Raw genomic sequence first — 22,011 nt, 5'->3', positions numbered from 1 at the left:
TGACACTTTACGACACCCGAGCTGCCGGATTCCGGGGTTTGCGTTTGGCGGATCTGCGGCTGCGCGAGGCCGGGCTGAGGCCTGCGGGGTGTCACCGGTGAGTGAGAGACACCCGATACAGGGGGGGGGGGAGAATGTGAGAGAGAGAGACCCCGATACAGGGGGGGGAGAATGTGAGAGAGAGACCCCGATACGGGGGGGGCGGAGAATGTGAGAGAGGACCCCGATACGGGGGGGGAGAGAATGTGAGAGAGAGAGACCCCGATACAGGGGGGGGGGGAGAATGTGAGAGAGAGACCCCGATACAGGGGGGGGGGGAGAATGTGAGACCCCGATACGGGGGGGGCGGGGAGAGAGAGAGACCTCTATACGGGGGGGGCGGAGAATGTGAGAGAGAGACCCCGATACGGGGGGGGGGGAGAATGTGAGAGAGAGACCCCGATACGGGGGGGGCGGAGAATGTGAGAGAGAGACCCCGATACGGGGGGGGGGAGAATGTGAGAGAGAGACCCGATACGGGGGGGGAGAATGTGAGAGAGACCCCGATACGGGGGGGGGGGGAGAATGTGAGAGAGACCCCGATACGGGGGGGGGGAGAATGTGAGAGAGACCCCGATACGGGGGGGGGGGAGAATGTGAGAGAGACCCCGATACGGGGGGGGAGAATGTGAGAGAGACCCCGATACGGGGGGGGAGAATGTGAGAGAGACCCCGATACGGGGGGGGGGAGAATGTGAGAGAGACCCCGATACGGGGGGGGTGGAGAATGTGAGAGAGACCCCGATACGGGGGGGGGAGAGAGAATGTGAGAGAGACCCCGATACGGGGGGGGGTGGAGAATGTGAGAGAGACCCCGATACGGGGGGGGGAGAGAGAATGTGAGAGAGACCCCGATACGGGGGGGGGAGAGAGAATGTGAGAGAGACCCCGATACGGGGGGGGGGGGGAGAGAGAATGTGAGAGAGACCCCGATACGGGGGGGGTGGAGAATGTGAGAGAGACCCCGATACGGGGGGGGGGAGAGAGAATGTGAGAGAGACCCCGATACGGGGGGGGGGGGGAGAGAGAATGTGAGAGAGACCCCGATACGAGGGGGGGGGGAGAGAGACCCCGATACGGGGGGGGGGGGGGAGAGAGAATGTGAGAGAGACCCCGATACGGGGGGGGGGGGAGAGAGAGAATGTGAGAGAGACCCCGATACGAGGGGGGGGGGGGAGAGAGAATGTGAGAGAGACCCCGATACGAGGGGGGGGGAGAGAGACCCCGATACGGGGGGGGGGGGGGGAGAGAGAATGTGAGAGAGACCCCGATACGGGGGGGGGGGGGGGGAGAGAGAATGTGAGAGAGACCCCGATACGAGGGGGGGGAGAGAGAGAATGTGAGAGAGACCCCGATACGAGGGGGGGGGGGGGAGAGAGAATGTGAGAGAGACCCCGATACGGGGGGGGGGGGGGGGGGAGGAGGAGAATGTGAGAGAGACCCCGATACGGGGGGGGGGGGGGGGAGAATGTGAGAGAGACCCCGATACGGGGGGGGGGGGGGAGAATGTGAGAGAGACCCCGATACGGGGGGGGGGGGAGAATGTGAGAGAGACCCCGATACGGGGGGGGGAGAATGTGAGAGAGACCCCGATACGGGGGGGGGAGAATGTGAGAGAGAGACCCTGATACAGGGGGGGGAGAATGTGAGAGAGAGACCGTGATACAGGGGAGAGAGAGAGAGAGAGACCCCGATTACGGGGGGGGGGGGGGGGGGGGGGAGAGTTGAGAGAGAGAGTCCGATACAGGGGAGAGAGAGAGAGACCCCGATACGGGGGGGGGGGGGGGGAGAATGTGAGAGAGACACCCCGATACGGGGGGGGGGGAGAATGTGAGAGAGACACCCCGATACGGAGGGGGGAGAGAATGTGAGAGAGACACCCCGATATGGGGGGGGGAAGAATGTGAGAGAGACCCCGATACGGGGGGGGGGGGAGAATGTGAGAGAGACCCCGATACGGGGGGGGGAGAATGTGAGAGAGAGACCCCGATACAGCGGGGGAGAATGTGAGAGAGACACCCTGATACGGGGGGGGGGGGGGGGGGGGGGGGGGGAGAATGTGAGAGAGAGACCCCGATACGGGGGGGGCGAATGTGAGAGAGAGACCCCGATACAGGGGGGGGGAGAATGTGAGAGAGAGAGACCCCGATACGGGGGGGGGAGAATGTGAGAGAGAGACCCCGATACGGGGGGGGGGAGAATGTGAGAGAGACCCCGATACGGGGGGGGAGAGAATGTGAGAGAGACCCCGATACAGGGGGGGGAGAATGTGAGAGAGACACCCCGATACGGGGGGCGGGGGGGAGAATGTGAGCGAGACAGCCCGATACAGGGGGGGGAGAATGTGAGAGAGACCCCGATATGGGGGGGGAGCATTTGAGAGAGACACCCCGATACTGGGGGGGGGGGGGGAGAGAATGTGAGAGAGAGACCCCGATACGGGGGGGGGGAGAATGTGAGAGAGAGAGACCCCGATACAGTGGGGGGAGAATGTGAGAGAGACACCCCGATACAGAGGGGGGAGAATGTGAGAGAGAGAGACCCCGATACAGGGGGGGGAGAATGTGAGAGAGAGAGACCCCGATACAGTGGGGGGAGAATGTGAGAGAGACACCCCGATACAGAGGGGGGAGAATGTGAGAGAGAGAGAGACCCCGATACAGTGGGGGGAGAATGTGAGAGAGAGACCCCGATACAGTGGGGGGAGAATGTGAGAGAGACACCCCGATACAGAGGGGGGAGAATGTGAGAGAGACCCCCCGATACAGGGGGGGGAGAATGTGAGAGAGAGAGACCCTGATACAGGGGGGGGGAGAATGTGAGAGAGAGAGACCCCGATACGGGGGGGGGGAGAATGTGAGAGAGAGAGACCCCGATACGGGGGGGGAGAATGTGAGAGAGACACCCCGATACGGGGGGGGGGAGTAGAATGTGAGAGAGACACCCCGATACAGGGGGGGGGTGGAGAATGTGAGAGAGAGACCCCGATACGGGGGGGGGAGAGAATGTGAGAGAGACCCCGATACGGGGGGGGGGGGGGAGGAGAATGTGAGAGAGACCCCGATACGGGGGGGGGGGGGGGGGAGAGAGAATGTGAGAGAGACCCCGATACGGGGGGGGGGGGGGGGGAAGAGAGAATGTGAGAGAGACCCCGATACGGGGGGGGGGGGGAGAGAATGTGAGAGAGACCCCGATACGGGGGGGGGGGGGAGAATGTGAGAGAGACCCCGATACGGGGGGGGGGGGAGGGAGAGAATGTGAGAGAGACCCCGATACGGGGGGGGGAGAATGTGAGAGAGACCCCGATACGGGGGGGGGGGGGGGAGAATGTGAGAGAGACCCCGATACGGGGGGGGGGGGGGGGAGAGAATGTGAGAGAGACCCCGATACGGGGGGGGGGGGGGGAGGAGAATGTGAGAGAGACCCCGATACGGGGGGGGGGGGGGAGAATGTGAGAGAGAGACCCCGATACGGGGGGGGGGGGGAGAATGTGAGAGAGACCCTGATACGGGGGGGGGGAGAATGTGAGAGAGACCCCGATACGGGGGGGGGGGAGAATGTGAGAGAGAGACCCTGATACGGGGGGGGAGAATGTGAGAGAGACACCCCGATACGGGGGGGGGAGAATGTGAGAGAGACCCCGATACGGGGGGGGGGGAGAATGTGAGAGAGAGACCGTGAGACAGGGGAGAGAGAGAGAGAGAGACCCCGATACGGGGGGGGGGGGGGGGGGGGGGAGAAGTTGAGAGAGAGAGTCCGATACAGGGGAGAGAGAGAGAGAGACCCCGATACGGGGGGGGGGGGGGGGGGGGAGAATGTGAGAGAGACACCCCGATACGGGGGGGGGGAGAATGTGAGAGAGGACACCCCGATACGGGGGGGGGGGAGAATGTGAGAGAGACACCCCGATACGGGGGGGGGAGAGAATGTGAGAGAGACACCCCGATACAGCGGGGGGAGAATGTGAGAGAGACCCCGATACGGGGGGGGGGGGGAGAATGTGAGAGAGACCCCGATACGGGGGGGGGAGAATGTGAGAGAGAGACCCCGATACGGCGGGGGAGAATGTGAGAGAGACCCCGATACGGGGGGGGGGAGAATGTGAGAGAGACCCCGATACGGGGGGGGAGAGAATGTGAGAGAGACCCCGATACAGGGGGGGGAGAATGTGAGAGAGACACCCCGATACGGGGGGCGGGGGGGAGAATGTGAGCGAGACAGCCCGATACAGGGGGGGGAGAATGTGAGAGAGACCCCGATATGGGGGGGGAGCATTTGAGAGAGACACCCCGATACTGGGGGGGGGGGGGGGGAGAGAATGTGAGAGAGAGACCCCGATACGGGGGGGGGGAGAATGTGAGAGAGAGAGACCCCGATACAGTGGGGGGAGAATGTGAGAGAGACACCCCGATACAGAGGGGGGAGAATGTGAGAGAGAGAGACCCCGATACAGGGGGGGGAGAATGTGAGAGAGAGAGACCCCGATACAGTGGGGGGAGAATGTGAGAGAGACACCCCGATACAGAGGGGGGAGAATGTGAGAGAGAGAGAGACCCCGATACAGTGGGGGGAGAATGTGAGAGAGAGACCCCGATACAGTGGGGGGAGAATGTGAGAGAGACACCCCGATACAGAGGGGGGAGAATGTGAGAGAGACCCCCCGATACAGGGGGGGGGAGAATGTGAGAGAGAGAGACCCCGATACAGGGGGGGGGAGAATGTGAGAGAGAGAGACCCCGATACGGGGGGGGGGAGAATGTGAGAGAGACACCCCGATACGGGGGGGGGAGTAGAATGTGAGAGAGACACCCCGATACAGGGGGGGGGGCGGAGAATGTGAGAGAGAGACCCCGATACGGGGGGGGGGAGAATGTGAGAGAGACACCCTGATACGGGGGGGGGGAGAATGTGAGAGAGACACCCCGATACGGGGGGGGGAGTAGAATGTGAGAGAGACACCCCGATACGGGGGGGGGGGGGGCGGAGAATGTGAGAGAGAGACCCCGATACGGGGGGGGGAGAATGTGAGAGAGAGACCCCGATACGGGGGGCGGAGAATGTGAGAGAGAGACCCCGATACAGTGGGGGGGAGAATGTGAGAGAGAGACCCCGATACGGGGAGGCGGGGGGTGAGAATATGAGAGAGAGACCCCGATACAGGGGGGGGAGAATGTGAGAGAGAGACCCCGATACAGGGGGGGGAGAATGTGAGAGAGACACCCCGATACAGGGGGGGGAGAATGTGAGAGAGACACCCCGATACAGTGGGGGGAGAATGTGAGAGAGAGACCCCGATACAGGGGGGGGAGAATGTGAGAGAGAGACCCCGATACAGGGGGGGGAGAATGTGAGAGAGAGGACCCCGATACAGGGGGGGGAGAATGTGAGAGAGAGACCCCGATACAAGGGGGGGAGAATGTGAGAGAGAGACCCCGATACGGGGAGGCGGGGGGTGAGAATATGAGAGAGAGACCCCGATACAGGGGGGGGAGAATGTGAGAGAGAGACCCCGATACAGGGGGGGGAGAATGTGAGAGAGACACCCCGATACAGGGGGGGGAGAATGTGAGAGAGACACCCCGATACAGTGGGGGGAGAATGTGAGAGAGAGACCCCGATACAGGGGGGGGAGAATGTGAGAGAGAGACCCCGATACAGGGGGGGGAGAATGTGAGAGAGAGACCCCGATACAGGGGGGGGAGAATGTGAGAGAGACACCCCGATACAGGGGGGGGGGGGGCGGAGAATGTGAGAGAGAGACCCCGATACAAGGGGGGGAGAATGTGAGAGAGAGACCCCGATACGGGGGGGGAGAATGTGAGAGAGAGACCCCGATACGGGGGGGGGGAGAATGTGAGAGAGAGACCCCGATACGGGGGGGGGGAGAATGTGAGAGAGAGACCCCGATACGGGGGGGGGGAGAATGTGAGAGAGAGACCCTGATACGGGGAGGGGGGGGGAGAATATGAGAGAGAGACCCCGATACAGGGGGGGGAGAATGTGAGAGACAGCCTTGTTGCGTTTGGGGGAGGGTCGGCTCTCAATGGTCATGTCTCAGTAATGTCGGGGAACCAAACCAAACTGACAGGAGCAAAACTCTGATCTGCAGTCCTCACTTTCACCTCGGAGGGAACTGGTGTTGGGAAATTAATGGCTGATAAATCCCAGGTCATGATAATCTATTTCCTGGAGCAATTAAAGAAGTAGCCCCAGCAGTAGTGGATTCATTGGTGCTCATCTTTCAGGATTGCATGGTATCTAATGTGAAAACATTTTTAAAAACAAGTATAAACACAGAAATTGCTGGGAAAACTCAGCAGATCCAGCAGGGTCTGAGGAGAGGAATTAGAGTTAACATTTCAGGCCTAGTGACCTTTCTCCAGAACTGATGTAGAAGCTGAGAAGGGGGAGGAAGTTCAAAAAGAGAGAGCGAAGCAGTTCGACAAACGAGTGGATAGTGGTCAGCCTAGGAGAATGAGTCGCTGCTAATGGGGAACAGTAATGGCTAACAATGGGTTGTTCTTATTCCTCTTTCCCATTTTGTTCCTCCTTTATTCCCTCACTCTCCCTCTGTGTCCCTTACCATCATTCCCCCTTGCCTCCTCTCCCTCTGTCCCTCAATCTAGTCTATTGCATTCACTACTCGCAGTGTGGTCTTCTCTACATTGGCAAAATGAAATATAGACTGTATAGACTATATAGTCTAATTTGCAACACACCTACATTCTCTGCAAAAAAAGGATCCTGAGCTTCCCCATTGCCTGCCACTTCAACACACCACCTTGTTCCTTGGCCAACATCTTTCTCAAGCTTGCTGCAGTGCTCCAGCAAACTACAGTACAAGCTGGAAGAATAGCACCTCACTTTCCACTTGGGAAGTCTGCAGTCTTCTGGACTCAGTATTGAGTTTAAAAATTTTAGGAACAAAAACTGAAGTAGTAGGAAAAGCTCGGCAGAATCTGTGGAGAGAAATCAGAGTTAAAGTTCAGGTTGTGACCCTCAGAACTCCTGACAGTTTTAGGACTGAGCACCTTCCCATCACTTTCCTCCACCTCCACACACCAGGCCTTGTCATGTGGTCTGCAATTTACACTCAGTCAAAAAGTGTGGTGCTGGAAAACCACAGTGGGTCAGGCACCATCCGAGAAGCAGGAAAGTCTACATTTTGGCTCTTTGTCATTTCACAGAACGTGTTGTTAGCCACTAATAGTCCTAGTCAGCAGATAGTCATTTTGCTAGGCTGACCGTTATTTGTCCAACATTTTTTCTCGTTGGGCTCGATCTCCACCTATCGTTTACTCCTTACCCCCTCCCCCACCTTGTCTTCTGCATTAAAACCAAATTTTTCCCAAACTACCATCAGTTGCGAAGTTGATCAGGCTGAGCCAGTTTACTTGAACTTTGAGAAGGCCTTTGATAAGGTCCCCATTAAGAGAAAGCATATAAAATTAGTGTGTGAGATGGGCAAAGTATATTAACACAGATTTGTTTTTTGATGTATGCACTAAGATTATTTCAAATATTTCTTGTATGATGCAATAGAGTTAATTTTTTTCCTTTCGTGTGTAATTTTTGTGTCTTTGTGTTAAACTTTAAATCAGCCTGTTGTGAATATGCTCAGTCACTGACCACCACAATAAAGAAATTGCAAAAATGCAACTTTTGGTCCATCTACCAAGCCAGGTTTTACTTAAGGACCTGACTGGTCCAGTATCACAATCAGCCAGGACCATACCCTCTTTTAGCTTCCTGCCTTGCCATTTTTGCCCTGAGGTGCAGTCAATAATGAGGTGTTGTCTTTCTCTTGTCTGGTCCATTTTCTATAAAATGTGAAGGAGTGGTCTGAGGTTGCTTGCTGCCTTAAACTCCCTGGTCCCATTGAACTCTTCAATTATTGGACTACTTGTATTAATATGATGCTGATTCAAGTTGCATCATGTTTTTGTCAGTCTGAGCTCAGTCTAGAGAGGATAAAAGAAAAGAGCATCTCTGGACAAAAGTGGAGTTAATGTTTCAGGGTGACCACCTTTCACTAGGACTGAAGTGAAATAGAAATGTAAAAGTTTTTAAGGTGGGAATAGAGCAGGAAGAACAAAGAAGCAGCTGTATGGTTGTGTGGAGGCCAGAGACGTTAAATAACAGATGATTTTATAACGCAGGAACCAAAAACACTGGTCATGGATGTATTGAAGAGACAAAAATTGTGTCCAAATGTGATTTGAATTGCTACATAAAAAACATCCAAACGCAGCATGAAGGGATAACAAAACATGGTGAAGGCAAATGTGACAAAATTTTGAAAAGGAAGAAAGATGGGATAAGATGTACGTAGATGTTATGGCCTAAAGTTGTTCGGCCCAGGACGTTCAGTTAGTTGTATTCTTGACTGATGTGACTACTAAGACTTGGGACCATAATCTCGGCTAACACGCCAGTCCTGAAAAAATGCTGCATTGTGGAAATGCCATTCTTCAAATGAAAGATTAACTGTGGCACAGTCTCCTCAGGTAGATGTCTGGGGAACAATGGGGAAGTTTTCCCTGATTTCCTAGCCCCTCAAGCTCTTCATTGAGAGGCTATTTCCTGATCTTTATCAGAACACTGTCTGCAAATTCCTATACCATGACAGTGACTATTGACTGTAAAATGCTTTGGGACATTTGAGATTACCAAAAGTGCGATACAGTTGAAATACCTGGTGCTGGAAAAGCACAGCTGAAAAATGTGTTGCTGGAAAAGCGCAGCAGGTCAGGCAGCATCCAAGGAGCAGGAGAATCGACGTTTCGGGCATAAGCCCTTCTTCAGGAATCATTCTTGTAGCAATTCAAATCACATTTTTCAGCTCTGATCTCCAGCATCTGCAGTCCTCACTTTCTCCTAGCTGGAAAAGCACAGCCAGTCAGGCAGCATCCAAGGAGTAGGTGAGTCAACGTTTCAAGCATAAGCTCTTCATGAGGAATTCCTGATTTCCTGATTCAGATTCCTGATGAGCTTATGCTCGAAACGTTGACTCTCCTGGATGCTGCCTGACCAGCTGTGCTTTTCCAGCACCAGGCTTTTCGATTCTGATCTCCTGCATCTGCAGTCCACACTTTCTCCTAGTGCTACACAGTTGCAAGAGTTTACTTTTTAAAAGAATACCAAGGTCACTTGCAACTATTGAAAGAAATGACATGCAAAAGAATTTAATTTTTATATTTCCTTTTATTTCTCAGACATTACGAGCTGGGTTTCTGGATGTAAATCAGACTGGAACACCAGGACGGTCGTGTTGATGTAAGTTGTTAGTTCCTGTTGATTGACACAGGAGTCCATTGTGGGAGCCGTGCACTACTGGTGCCACAATGCTGTTCTCACTGCGGGAGCTGGTGCAGTGGCTGGGATTTGCCACATTTGAAATGCTGCTGCACCTAGTTGCCTTCCTGGTATTCTCCGTGCTGCTTGCTGTGAAGGTGGACAATTTTGCGAAGTTGGACTGGTGGTATGTTTTCATCCCACTCTTCACTGCTGATGGGCTCAGCACCTACTTTACCGTGATTGTTTCCATTCGCCTGTTCCAGGACGGGGAGAAGCGTTTGGCTGTCATGCGTCTTTTCTGGATTCTGACTGTCCTCAGCCTGAAGTTTGTCTTTGAGATGCTGTTGTGCCAGAAACTGGAGGGACAGAGCTCCCAGCTGTGGTATGGCCTCATCATGTCGCCCATCTTCATTCTACTCCAGCTGTTGATGATTCGAGCTTGTCGAGTCAACTGAGCCCTGAAACCTTTCACCCCAGGCTTCCTGTTCAAGTTGTTGGATTGCCAGACACACATTCCCATGAATGTTGATGTTTGGAAGGGGGAAGGAGCATTACGTTCAGTTTAATAGAGCACTCTTGTCTTGCTGCTGTCCTGGCGTTGCTGAGTTTTAATGAAGCAAAGCGAACTGCAACATGGCCAACCTCGGAACTCCATGGCTGGCTTCAGGGGTGGAAACGTCAGCAAAAAAATGAAAGTAGAGACAAGAGGTTCTGTGTTTTACTGGTAACATGCAGCTTGGGCCGAGGCTGTAGCAGTATCCTCTCCTGCCATTCTGAAATCAAGGCCTTTAGAGAAGGGAGGATGCCATTGCCTGCAAAGCCAATGACTGATGTCCCACTTTGACATTTTAACGTACCAGCCATTCACCCAGGTGACTCTTGCTGCTCGAGAAGTTGTGTTTGGGCAGTACTTATTTAAACCGCTCCAAGTGTGGTGATGTTGTGGAGTTTTGAGCCCTGCAGTTTTCAGGGGAAAAATTGTTCCGATGATTTTTGAGATAAGCGAAGACAACCTTTCATTGTTAGTAATATTCTTCTTGGACCACATGCAGTGCAAGGATGCAGTAATTAAGATCATCATTGCAATTAATTATAAAAAAACATTTACTTCCCTATTCCTCTGTTTCTGCTTTTCAGAGTTAATTGCTCAGCACCATATTCCTTCACTGTAAAAACAGGTAACCTGACTGAATTTAAATGTGTCTAATGAAGCATTTTACAAAATGGACAAATCTTAAACAATAACCCAGTTTCAAACCTGGTGTTTGAACTTTTTCAAATGATTAATGTTAACTGAATTATTATGAATTTAAGAGGGACACTTGATGTTCTTGTGTGAGGTTCCAGTGGTACCATGAATTCTGTGTTCTACATTGTGTAATTACAAAAGGTCTGTGAAAGAATATAAAATTCCATTTATGCAGATCTTCATTAAAGTTTGGTTCTGATACCTCTCGCTTAACACATCAGGGACCTAGGTAAAAGTCAAGGTTTCTAGGCTGAAACTATCATGTGTGGCATTTACGCAGTTTCATTTGGTTTTTATCATTACTTTCAACTCTCTGCATTATTTCCATTATAACATTAATGGAGCCTGTCCATGTAAAATTGTCACTGCAGCTGCATCCTCCTGTCAGTGGAGGAGCTGAAACCCTCTTGGTTGGTCTATTAACGCTGTGAAATGTTCACCTTGTCTTCACTCCAAATGCAGACTGATGGATTTATAAGGGAAAATTAAAGGAAGGACAACCTGTCCTGCTTCAATCATCTCCAACTACCCCTTAACGCAGCTTCATTTTAAAAACTACTTTTTGTCTTAATCCTTCATGCCTTTCCACTTCAAGAGAGTTTCTAACCCCGTGTACAGAAGAAACAATTCAGTTCCTGTTCTACCTTTCATTTGGAGCTCACTGCTGATAATGTTAGGGATTTTCTACTATTTCAGTTGACTGAGGTTTGCCGACAGTTGTCAGTTTATCACTGATCACCATTGCAATCTTTTCCAATAGATGTGAAGCTGGAAGAGTACAGCAGGTCAGACAGCATCCGAGGAGCGGGAAAGTCAGTGTTTTAGGCGGAAACCCATTTGTCAGTACGCTGCTCCTCGGATGCTGTCTGACCTGCTGTGCTCTTCCAGCTTCACATCTATTGACTCTTGACTTCCAGCTTCTGCAGTCCTCATTGTCTCTCAATCTTTTCCAATTTATTTTGCTGTTTTCTGAGGTGAATATTTTTAATCCATTTGTTCAAGATTTTGTATGTGTTCTGGTTCATTTACTTATGAGCTTACCACTTTATTTATCTTTTATCTGTGTACCCAAGCTTGAGATTTTCCTGTCAGAGCAATGTCATTAGTGTTTCTGTCTTCTGAAGTTTGTATTTCTGACACTGCTAATGAGGCTTCAGAGAAGTTGCAGGGCAGAGGCAGAGGTAAGCTTCAGGGAGAAACAACATAGAGGATATAACCCAGACCAAAATCCTACATTCTATGCTGGCTGCATTAAAGTCCGCTGTTGGCAGAGGGGTAGTATACTCAATGGAAAGGTGGGCAACATCTGAAGGGGGGCGGGGTAGGCAAGTTGTCAGAGATTTGAGGGGTTGAAGAATAATTGGTATGTTTACAAACAGAGTGAATCTCTCTGGGCCTTAAGAGTGTTGTTCTTGTCCTTACATGGAATACAGAAACATACCCTTTGGTCCCAAGATCTGCTTCCATCGCCAAAACCAGTAAAAATCAATTAAATCATATAAAAGACAAGTCAGAAACAAAAAGAGAGATTGCTGGAGAGATTCACATTGGCAGCATCTATTCAAAGAAGAGACACTGAACCCAAAACATTGAATCTGTTTCTCCCTCCACAGGTGCTGCCATTTCATGTAAAAGTGGATTAATCAAATGAATTATTGTAACTACTTCTTGCTCTTGGGATTGAATTTCAAAGCTGTGAGTAGTTGTTATCTGTATCATAATGCTCAGAGTGCCTGGGCTCTGGACCCAATCAGTTTTGATAGCTTGTATACTGCCATCAAGAAGAAGCTTGTGCCAGCTTATAGATGCACTGAGTTGTTTTCTTTCACTAAAGTCTTGCACAGAACCACACTCCATTGACAAACTATAACAGAGAAATAGATGTATTTACATAGTGCCTTTTGCAACTTCACATCTTCAAGCACTTTGCATCAGTAAAGTACTTCTGAGGTTTTATCACTGTAGAAACACAGCAAAGCTCAGAAAGTAATTTGTGACCCCACAAGTGGCAATGAGTGAGGTTTGTTTTGAATGACAGTATTTTGAGACCAGTTGGTTTTTAGGCCATCTTATACATAAGTGATGTTTTTGAGAGATTGACATGCATGTGCTGGAGTTGAGCCTAAAGCAGACCATTGCAATGGAATAATGTATAAATCAACAACACTGAAGAATTCATGAGAGTTCTTTATCATTCATTATCTAATGTTGCAAACTTTCACGACATGAATATATAAATGCGCTATAGCATTTCATATTTAAAGCCTTTTAAAATCAGTTATTGCTACCTAAAACACCAAACAATTTATGTTGTCTTATGTAGAGTCTTTGTCATTATCATTAGTAACTTTGGCATCATGGTTTCATGAGTACCTTTCCTCTGTACTATTGAGTTAAATATTCAACATTTTAGAAATTACTTTATTTTACATTATAGGTATTAAGTTCATTGCATGTAACAATGACCCATTGACACAAAATTAGACTGAGGGTGCTTACATTTCAATGTCCATGGATGGTTTTTTTCTTCTTTCAACAATTATTCTGCATATTCTAGAATTTATTTGAACACCTGTCAAAGCCTGAGCAAAGCTTTTAAAATCAGTCTGCATCCATCCAGCCTTTCTCATGAAGATGGACCGCAGCTTTCTGAAATTTCTCTTTGGGAGACCTTTCTATGGTTGATAATTTATTCATTTTGCTTTTGTTCATTTAACAGTACTCCCATGTTTTCCCCTGTTATAGACTGAGCTACAAACTTTCTTTTCTGCCTGGAAGTCATTGTAAGATTACAAGGTCTTTAGTTTTGTTGATTAAGATTTCAACTAGCATTTGAGTGAAAATCTTAAAATCCTCCCATGTTCCTTTAAAGAACCAAAGTAATTTTTGTTTCGCAATTAATAATGACAGGACAAAAAAAAAGTGCTGATTTTTACTCAAGATTGATTTTCACATGAGTATACACTAATTAATGGCGAGCATGACTTGGGTAATCCCAGTATACCAGTAGGGGGTGATATTGTACCATGTTGAATTTTTCACTCCTGCAAAATCTCTCATCCCAAGCAGTTAAATGGTACTGACATCTGAAATTTGTTTTAATTTTCACAAATATATATTCACTCGAACCTATATTTGCAGGTTTTATACATTATAGTTTATATTTTATGTTACAATTTTAGTATGAAAGAGCAAAATGTATTGGCGCAGTCTTGGAGGGCCAAAGGGCCTGTTCCTATGCTGTATTGTTCTTTGTTCTATATTGATTGTGAAGTTAACATCCAGCATGGTGCAGTAAGATCTAAACAATAAATTGTGCTGCAGCTTTTACAATGCTCCCAAAATTCATAACTTGTCTGTTGAAATTCTTGGGATTGTTCCTTTATCCAGGATGCTCTAGATTCTAAATTTTAAATAGTCTTGCCAGCTGGTCAGCTTTCTTTTTTATATTATTCTGACAGAGAAAATGTAAACTGCCAGCATCGCCTGCATATCCAGTTTGACGTTCTGATATCATAGGCAGTAAGGATTCATCTTGAGTGAGTGAACTAATGATTTAGCTAAACGTTCCCAAGTACACCAAATGTGACACCACACTTTTGAGTGAAATTTTCTGTGTTTAAAGACACTTTATAAATTTAAGTTTATGCTAAATATCAGTGAGGGTAAGATCATTCAGACTACAGTCCTAAATTCCGAAGAAGAGTCTAGTTTTACTTGGAACATGACTGTTTCTCTCTTTACAGATGCTGCCAGAGCTTGAGTTTTTCTTGCATGTCCTGCTTTGTTTCACACGCTGCATATGTGTAGGCGACAGCAAGATAACCTGGATAGCTGATGATTCAGTTCAAAACCTGATCACTCACCAGATAGCATTGCTATAGTCATGGAGAAGGATAGGAGCAGACAGTATGGGAAAGTATTTATTTGGGGGAGGGGTGATTACAATGCTGTTAGGCAGGAATTGTGGAGCATAAATTGGGAACAGATATTCTCAGGGAAATGCACAACAGAAATTTGGAGGTTGTTTAGGGAGCACTTTCTGCGAGTGCTATATAGGTATGTTCCACTGAGGCAAGGAAAAGATAGTAGAGTGAAAGGACCTTGGATGACAAAAGATGTGGAACATCTCATCAAGAGGAAGAAGGAAGCTTACTTAAAGTTGAGGTAGCAAGGATTAGACCGAGCTCTAAAGGGTCACAAGGTAGCCAGGAAGGAACCGAAGAATGGACTTAGAGCAGGAAAGGGGCATGAAAAAGCCTTGGTGGTTAGAATTAAGATTCTACACTTATGTGAGCAACAAGAGGAAGGCCAGAGTGAGGGTAGGGCCGATTAGGAATAGTGGAAGGAACTTGTGCCTGGCGTCAGAGGAGATGGGGAAGTCCTTAATGAATATTTTGCTTCAGTATTCACGTGTGAGAGGGACCTTCTCCTTTGGAGGACAACATGAAACAGGCTGATGCTCTCGAATAGGTTGATGTTAAGAAGGAGGATGTGCTGGAAACTTTGAAAAAACATGAGGATAGATAAGTCCCCTGGGACATACCCAAGGTTACTACGGGAAGTGAAGGATGAGATTGCTGCGCCTTTAACAATGATCTTTGCATCCTCACTGTCCACTGGCATAGTGCCAGGTGATTGGAGGGTGGCACATTTTATTCCCTTGTTCAAGAAAGGGAATAGGGATAATCCTGGGAATTATAGATCAGTCTTATGTCTGTGGTGGGCAAATTATTGGAAAGGATTCTCAGAGACAGGATTTATGATTATTTGTAAAGCAATAGTTTGATTAGAGATAGTCAGCATCATCCCCAGAGTTCACCCTCCCACCCAGCCTTGTGTCAGCTGCAAAGTTTGAGACATTTCATTTAGTTCCCATATCTAATATTGTATGCATGATGGTGAATTTTCTGGAAATGGCAAGAGTTTGGGGAATTGAGAGTTTGCAAACAACATGGGAAGTAACATTGTGATGAAGATTAGGAAATAAATATTTCAGAGTATACATTTCAATCAATGGGAAAGGAGGGTGAGCAGTACTGCTATTGAAGGATCATTCAGGGTAATGAGAAAATGTCTCCGATTAGAAAATTAGGAAGTATAATCAGTATGGGTGGAGATTAAGAATAACAATGGTCAGAAAATATTGGTGAGAGTAGTTAATAGGCCTGCTAGCAGAAATTGAACAATTGGACAAAATAAGGATATATAAACAACAAACTTGTATCAAAGGAGGTGTTAACTATTCAATGGGAAAACTGGAGCAATCAGTGACATAGCTTACAAGAGAAGTGACCAGTTCAGTGTCGCATCCAACTTCCAGCAGAAGAAGGAACCTGTAAGCAATTAATGACTTTGACGCAGGGGCCACAAGTAACATATCTTTCTGTTTGTTCAAAACAAGGTCAGAATGTAAATTGTGAGGAAACAAAGATGCTGCAAAGACGCATAGGCAAGTGAATGAGCAATAATGCAGGAAGTTAAACATAATCAGGGTAAATATCAGGTTCATCACTTCAGAATATTTTTCAAAAGGCGTGAAATTTTGGTGTATCCATGGATACAAAGTTAGCATACAGGCACAGAAGGCAAATGGCATGTTGGTTTTTATTGCAAAGTGATAATCATCATCAGCGATCACTCGGGGTGAGTATGATTGTCCTCCGTAAAGAGGTCTATTTGTCAGTCTTCAGATGGTTGAAGGGGCCAATCCGGGACCCACAGATTCTATTGTAGAGTGGGTATGGTGCATGGTACTGGTGGCGATAGTTTTTGTGGTGTATAGCACCTGCTGGATAATGTTTTTCAAGTGATTCCAGTTTATGGCCATGTCCTCCCAGTTGATGTTGATGTGGAATTTCATGAGGTTGGCTCAGATGTTATCTTTGACGCCTTTCTTTTGGTTACCAGGGGCACACTGACCGTCCATCAGCTTGCAATACATGATCTGTTTTCGGAGGGATGAGGTGGGCATTCAATGTCATGGCTGGTCCATTGGAATTGCTGCTGAATTACTGTGGTGGTGATGCTTGCCCTGTTGGCCTCCAAGATGCTCGTGTTAGTGTGCCTGTCTTACCCCGTGATCCTCAGGATTTTTTCATAGGCATCTCTGTTCCAGTGATTTAACATGCCTACTGTAGGTATTCCACGTTTCAGCTCTGGTTAGCAGCGTGGGAGAGACATCGGCTTTGTATACCGGAAGTTTAGTTTGGGCCTGTAGGTCATGGCTTCACACACTCTTCTGAGTTGGGCTTAGGCTACACTGGCACAACTCAAATGGTGTTGTATTCCTGTATACCTTGGCCTTGGAGGAGAGAAGGCTGCCAAGGTATGGGATTCATATTTTCAAGGGGATGGTTGTTGACACTTAATGTAGGAGAGGTGGAGGGAAGGTTGGGTAGTGATTGATGGAGTACTACAGCCTTCTTTACATTAACAGTAAGGTCCAGAAGCATATATTTGTTGGAAAAGCCACCCAAGATGCACTGCAGATCTTCCATAGAGTGTGCATTGTCACCAACATATTGAAGCTCCAAGTTGGAGGTCGTGGAGACCTTGCCCTTGGCCATGAACCTGTTAAGATTGAACAGCCTGCTATCCATACAGTAAATGACTTGAATTCACTTGTGCAGGCTTTGGGCAGTAGATGGAGGATAGTGGCAATGAAGGTGGTGAACAGGGTGAGTGCAATGATGCAGCCTTGCTTGATGCTCATCTCCACGGTGAGGGGCTCAGATTCCAATCCATAGTTGCTAACCACTGTCGCAGACATGTAATAATTCAGCAGCCTCAGCATCCTGATGAACTTATCAGGGCAGCCGTATTGTGACAGTATTGCCAGACAGTCTGGCTCTCTGGCGAAGGGATTGAGGCACAAGAATGAGGAAGTCTTGCTACAATAACAGAGTTTTGGTGAGACTACGTCTGGACTACAGTGTGCCATATGGTCTCCATTCTTAAGTTAGGATAAATTTGCATAAGCAACAATAAAAATGTGGAAAATAGGAGCAGAAGTGGACCATTTGGCCCTTTTGAGCCTGTTTTGTGATTTAATATGAACATGCTTGATCATCCAACACAGTATCCTGTTCCTACTTTCTCACTTACCCTTCGACCCCTTTAGCCTTGATTCTAACTTCTATTTAACTCCTTGGAAACATCCAATGTTTTGGCCTCAACCACTTTCTGTGGCAAGGAATTTCACTGGTACCTCTCATTCCTAAATGGCCTACTCCATATCCTTTGACTGTGACCCACGGTTCTGGACAGAGCAATGGTTAACAAAATTAGTCCCTGGAATGAGTGCAATTGAAAGATAAGCTGAGTAAATTGATCTTATATGCCCCAGAGTTTAAAAAGATAAGAGGTGATCTAACATTCTTAAAGGATTTGATGTGGTTGACATTGAGAGGTTGTCTCTCTGGACCTGAGAAGTCTACAACATGGGACACAGTCTCAGGATCGGGGTGAATCATTTAGAACTTAAACAAGGAGGAACTTCTTAACTCAGGTTGATGAATGTCTACCCCAGAGAATTGTGGATGTTCCATCATTGATTATGTTTCTAGTTGAGATAGATTTTTGGTCACTTGGAATCTGGGGATATGTAAAGCGGTCAGCAATTATAACTGAGACAGATCAGTCCAGGTGTGAGGAATTGCATGATCTGCTCTGACTTTGTAGTTACTGGTTGGGTCTAAGCAACGAATACTTTAGGAAGAGGATTCAGGTAGCTGCTATCTAGTCTTGGGTCTAAGTCTAATCATTTGACAGCATCACCGTTCTTAGTCAATTGCATGAGAGCAACACCAGTCAGACTGCTTTTCCAGCCATGCCTTTAACATTCCCAACTCCTATTGTTATACTGTTAATGCTTCAGGGATAGAATGCCGCCCTCTGTAGGAATTTATTCAATTGATCTGAGGAATTAAGAGTTACTACATTTGTAGCGTTCCCCAAAGCAGCAAGAATAGCTACTTTGTGGTACGCCAGCTCCTGGTGACACAGCCTAAACTATGGGCAAAAATTGAAGAAGGAACTGAACCATCAGAAGTGATAAAAGCAAAATATTGCAGCTACTGGAAATCTCAAAGATAACCAAAAATGAAACTGCAAATACTCAGGTCAGGTGGCACCTGTGGAGAGAGAAGTGGAATTTATGTTTTCAACTCCAGTTACATCTATCCTGTTGATGTATTTCCACCATTTTCTTTTCACTAAATAGGTTAATGTTGATCTTGCTGAAGAGAGAGAGACATGCTGCTGAATGTTCTTATATTTCACTCATTAGGACAAATACAAAAACACCAAATTTCAAATGATCGTGATCATTTAAATCACAGGAGAAAAGGTTGACCATTGCAGTCAACACGGGCCTTGGGGGAATCTGGTTGTCCATTTGTGACGTCACCAGCTGGCTGTGGCAGCTACGAGTCTTTACCGACTTTGTATTGGCTAATTGATATGGAGAACCGTCTCCATTTCAGCTGGAACAAATAAGCAAGACTGCACGCTCCCAGGATTGTTGGTTGTGGGGGGTGCATGAGACGATAGTGGATAGGGAAAACTCTGACAGGAAACGTTGCGTTAGTCCCCATCTGCACAGTGGAGCCTGGGTTCTAAATGTCACGGCTATTCCTGCCAATGGTCAACTTGCTCCACCAGCACTGTGTGATTACTAAGTATGCAGTGGCCACCCCGTGTTAAAAAGAACTAATGCATATGCATCTTCTGTCACCTTAAATGAAGTTTGGGATCTGAAATATCAGGTGCCTCATGGGCAAGCCCAGCAGTGATAGTCCTATTACAACTGCAATACTCTGGAAAAACCAGTACCAATGCATTGATGTTGAAGGCCTCAATGAGACACGGTGAGCAAGAGAAGATCAAACTCAAAGGGCAAGATGACAGGAGTGCTTCCTTCTGAAATCTGGAAAAGAACACTGGCTGAAGCTGAGAAAATGTTCCTGAGATCTAGATTATTCAGACATGGAAACAATCGCAGTGCTCAATACTCTCACTGTCATAACAATATCACAGCATTGTTACGACACTGTAGGAGGCAATTAAGCTTGCCAAAGCCTTCCAAATTCTGCAAAAACAAATCAGCTAATTGTTTCTTTACCTGGCTTCCCCCCGCCCCCTCGAGTTCTGCAAAGGGTTATCTTTTGAAAACTTCATTTAAACTTGCCTCCACCACACTCTTAGTCAATATATTCTGGATCTTAACCAATCGTTGCATTAAAAAATGTTTCTCCTCATTTTGCTTAAATTGCTTGTGACAATCACCTGTAACCTGTACTCTCCAGTTCTGAACGCTGCCATCAATGGAAACTTTCTTTCAACCTTGGTTGTATGTCATACTGAACACCTCTATCAAATGTCTCAACTTGCTCCTCTCTAAGGAGGACAACCTCAGCTTCTGTGATCTATCCACATAACTGAAACCAATTTCATGAATCTTTCCTGCACACTTTCCAAAGCCTTCACAGCTTTCCTTTTGTGTGGTCCAGAATTGGACACAGTACTCTAGTTGAAATCAAACCACTGTTTTGTAAAGATTCAAAATTAACAGATGGCTGTACAGACCAAATCAGGGAAGAAAACAACAGTGAAAAAGGTTGCCTCAAATTACAACAGGATCTGGATCAGATGGGCCAATGGGCTGAGAAGTGGCAGATGGAGTTTAATTCAGATAAATACAAGGTGCTGCATTTTGGGAAAGCAAATCTAGCAGGACTTATACGCTTAATGGTAAGGTCCTAGGGAGTGTTGCTGAACAAAGAGCTTCATAGCTCCTTGAAAGTGGAGTCGCATGTAGGTTGGATAGTGAAGAAGGCGTTTGGTATGCTTTCCTTTATTGGTCAGAGTATTGAGTACAGGAGTTGGGAGGTCATGTTGCGGTTGTACAGGACACTGATTAGGCCAATGTTGGAATATTGCGTGCAATTCTGGTCTCCTTCCTATCAGAAAGATGTTGTGAAACTTGAAAGGGTTCAGAAAAGATTTACAAGGATGTTGACAGGCTTGGAGGATTTAAGCAAAAGGGAGAGGTTGAACAGGCTGTGGCTGTTTTCCCTGGAGCGCCCGGAGGCTGAGGGGTGACCTCATAGAAGTTTATAAAATCATGAGGGGCATGGATAGGATCAAAGGACAAAGCCTTTTCCCTGGGGTGGGGGATTCCAGAACTAGAGGGCATAGGTTTAGGGTGAGAAGGGAAAGATTTAAAAGGGACCGGAGAGGTAACTTTTGTGTAACACAGAGTGGTGCAAATATGAAAGAGGAAGCAGTACATGCAGGTATAACATCGGGTCAACATGGATGCATTGGACCCAACGGATCTATTTCTGTGTTTCCATGTCATTGGAAGGAGCTCTTCAAGATTCTCTGCAACCATCACCCAACCTCAATTTAAGTGCCCTTGACCACATCCCATACTCCACACTACCGCTCAGTCCAACGCCAGTCTGATGTAAGGTTGAAAGTGACATTGGGCAGCTGTGGCCATTGTTAGTCATTTCAGGGCCAGGGACAGATATCACAGGCCCTCGTGCTGCTCGTGGCCTGTCTCACCCTGGCCAAAGTATGACTAGCTGGAAATGTGTTGCTGGAAAAGCGCTGCATGTCAGGCAGCATCCAGGGAACAGGAGAATCGACGTTTCGGGCATAAGCCCTTCTTCAGGAATGAGGAAAGTTTGTCCAGCAGGCTAAGATAAAAGGTAGGGAGGAGGGACTTGGGGGAGGGGCGTCGGAAATGTGATAGGTGGAAAGAGGTCAAGGTGAGGGTGATAGGTCACACTGGGGTGGGGGCGGAGAGGTCGGGAAGAAGATTGCCGGTTAGGAAGGCGGTGCTGAATTCGATGGATTAGACTGAGACAAGGTGGGGGGAGGGGAAATGAGGAAACTGGTGAAATCCGAGTTCATCCCTTGTGGTTGGAGGGTTCCTAGGAGGAAGATGAGGCGTTCTTCCTCCAACCGTCGTTTTGTTGTGGTCTGACAACATATCCTTGGTGGAGTGGGAGGGGGAATTGAAATGTTGAGCTACAGGGTGGTTGGGTTGGTTGGTCCGGGTGTCCCAGAGGTGTTCTCTGAAACTAGCCCCTCAGAACCCTGGTTATTGGGCCCTGTCCCAAACACTGTTGAGGATGCATCACTCTGGGGTGGAACTAAGTCATCCTCAGTCTTGAGAGACTGCTAAAGAGAGGGAGAGAGAAGAAAATTGCATTGATCATTCTTCTGTCCTCTGACAGAGGGGATGAATTTGAGCACTGAAATATAATTCCTAAAGCTTCCCATTTCCCTTCAGGATCCTTGCAAGTATCTTTTACTCCTTAGATAAGTATTAAATAAATTAGTTAAACTATTATTTATTATAATATCTCATTTACTTTCAATTCAGGATTTACCTCTGTCCAGAGATAATCATT

At 47.8% G+C, this 22,011-nt stretch overlaps 1 protein-coding gene across 2 annotated transcripts; it reads left to right on the top strand.

The window, feature by feature from the left end:
• tmem203 (transmembrane protein 203) lies at positions 1-10,759 on the top strand. 2 transcript variants are annotated; one of them, XM_087998568.1, is made up of 2 exons: positions 1-97; positions 9,255-10,759. In XM_087998568.1, the coding sequence occupies exon 2, from the start codon at positions 9,384-9,386 to the stop codon at positions 9,789-9,791; it is 408 nt and encodes a 135-aa protein (XP_087854694.1). In that variant the 5' UTR covers positions 1-97; positions 9,255-9,383; the 3' UTR covers positions 9,792-10,759. The 2 variants fall into 2 exon arrangements, with proteins under 2 accessions (XP_087854694.1, XP_043575765.1); XM_043719830.2 differs by lacking the exon at positions 1-97 and adding an exon at positions 6,115-6,293.
• Positions 10,760-22,011: the final 11,252 nt, after the last annotated feature.

This window comes from Chiloscyllium plagiosum, unplaced genomic scaffold, assembly GCF_037043375.1.
Source record: "Chiloscyllium plagiosum isolate Xiang-an unplaced genomic scaffold, Cpla_swu_hap1 HiC_scaffold_21, whole genome shotgun sequence".
Taxonomy (NCBI): Eukaryota; Metazoa; Chordata; class Chondrichthyes; order Orectolobiformes; family Hemiscylliidae; genus Chiloscyllium; species Chiloscyllium plagiosum.
Note: the sequence above shows the minus strand (reverse complement) of the source record. Positions and strands in the feature narration are given on the sequence as shown.

Coding starts and splice junctions, on each gene's coding strand:
- tmem203 (XM_087998568.1), top strand. CDS start 9,384: ATGCTGTTCTCACTGCGGGAGCTGGTGCAGTGGCTGGGATTTGCCACA.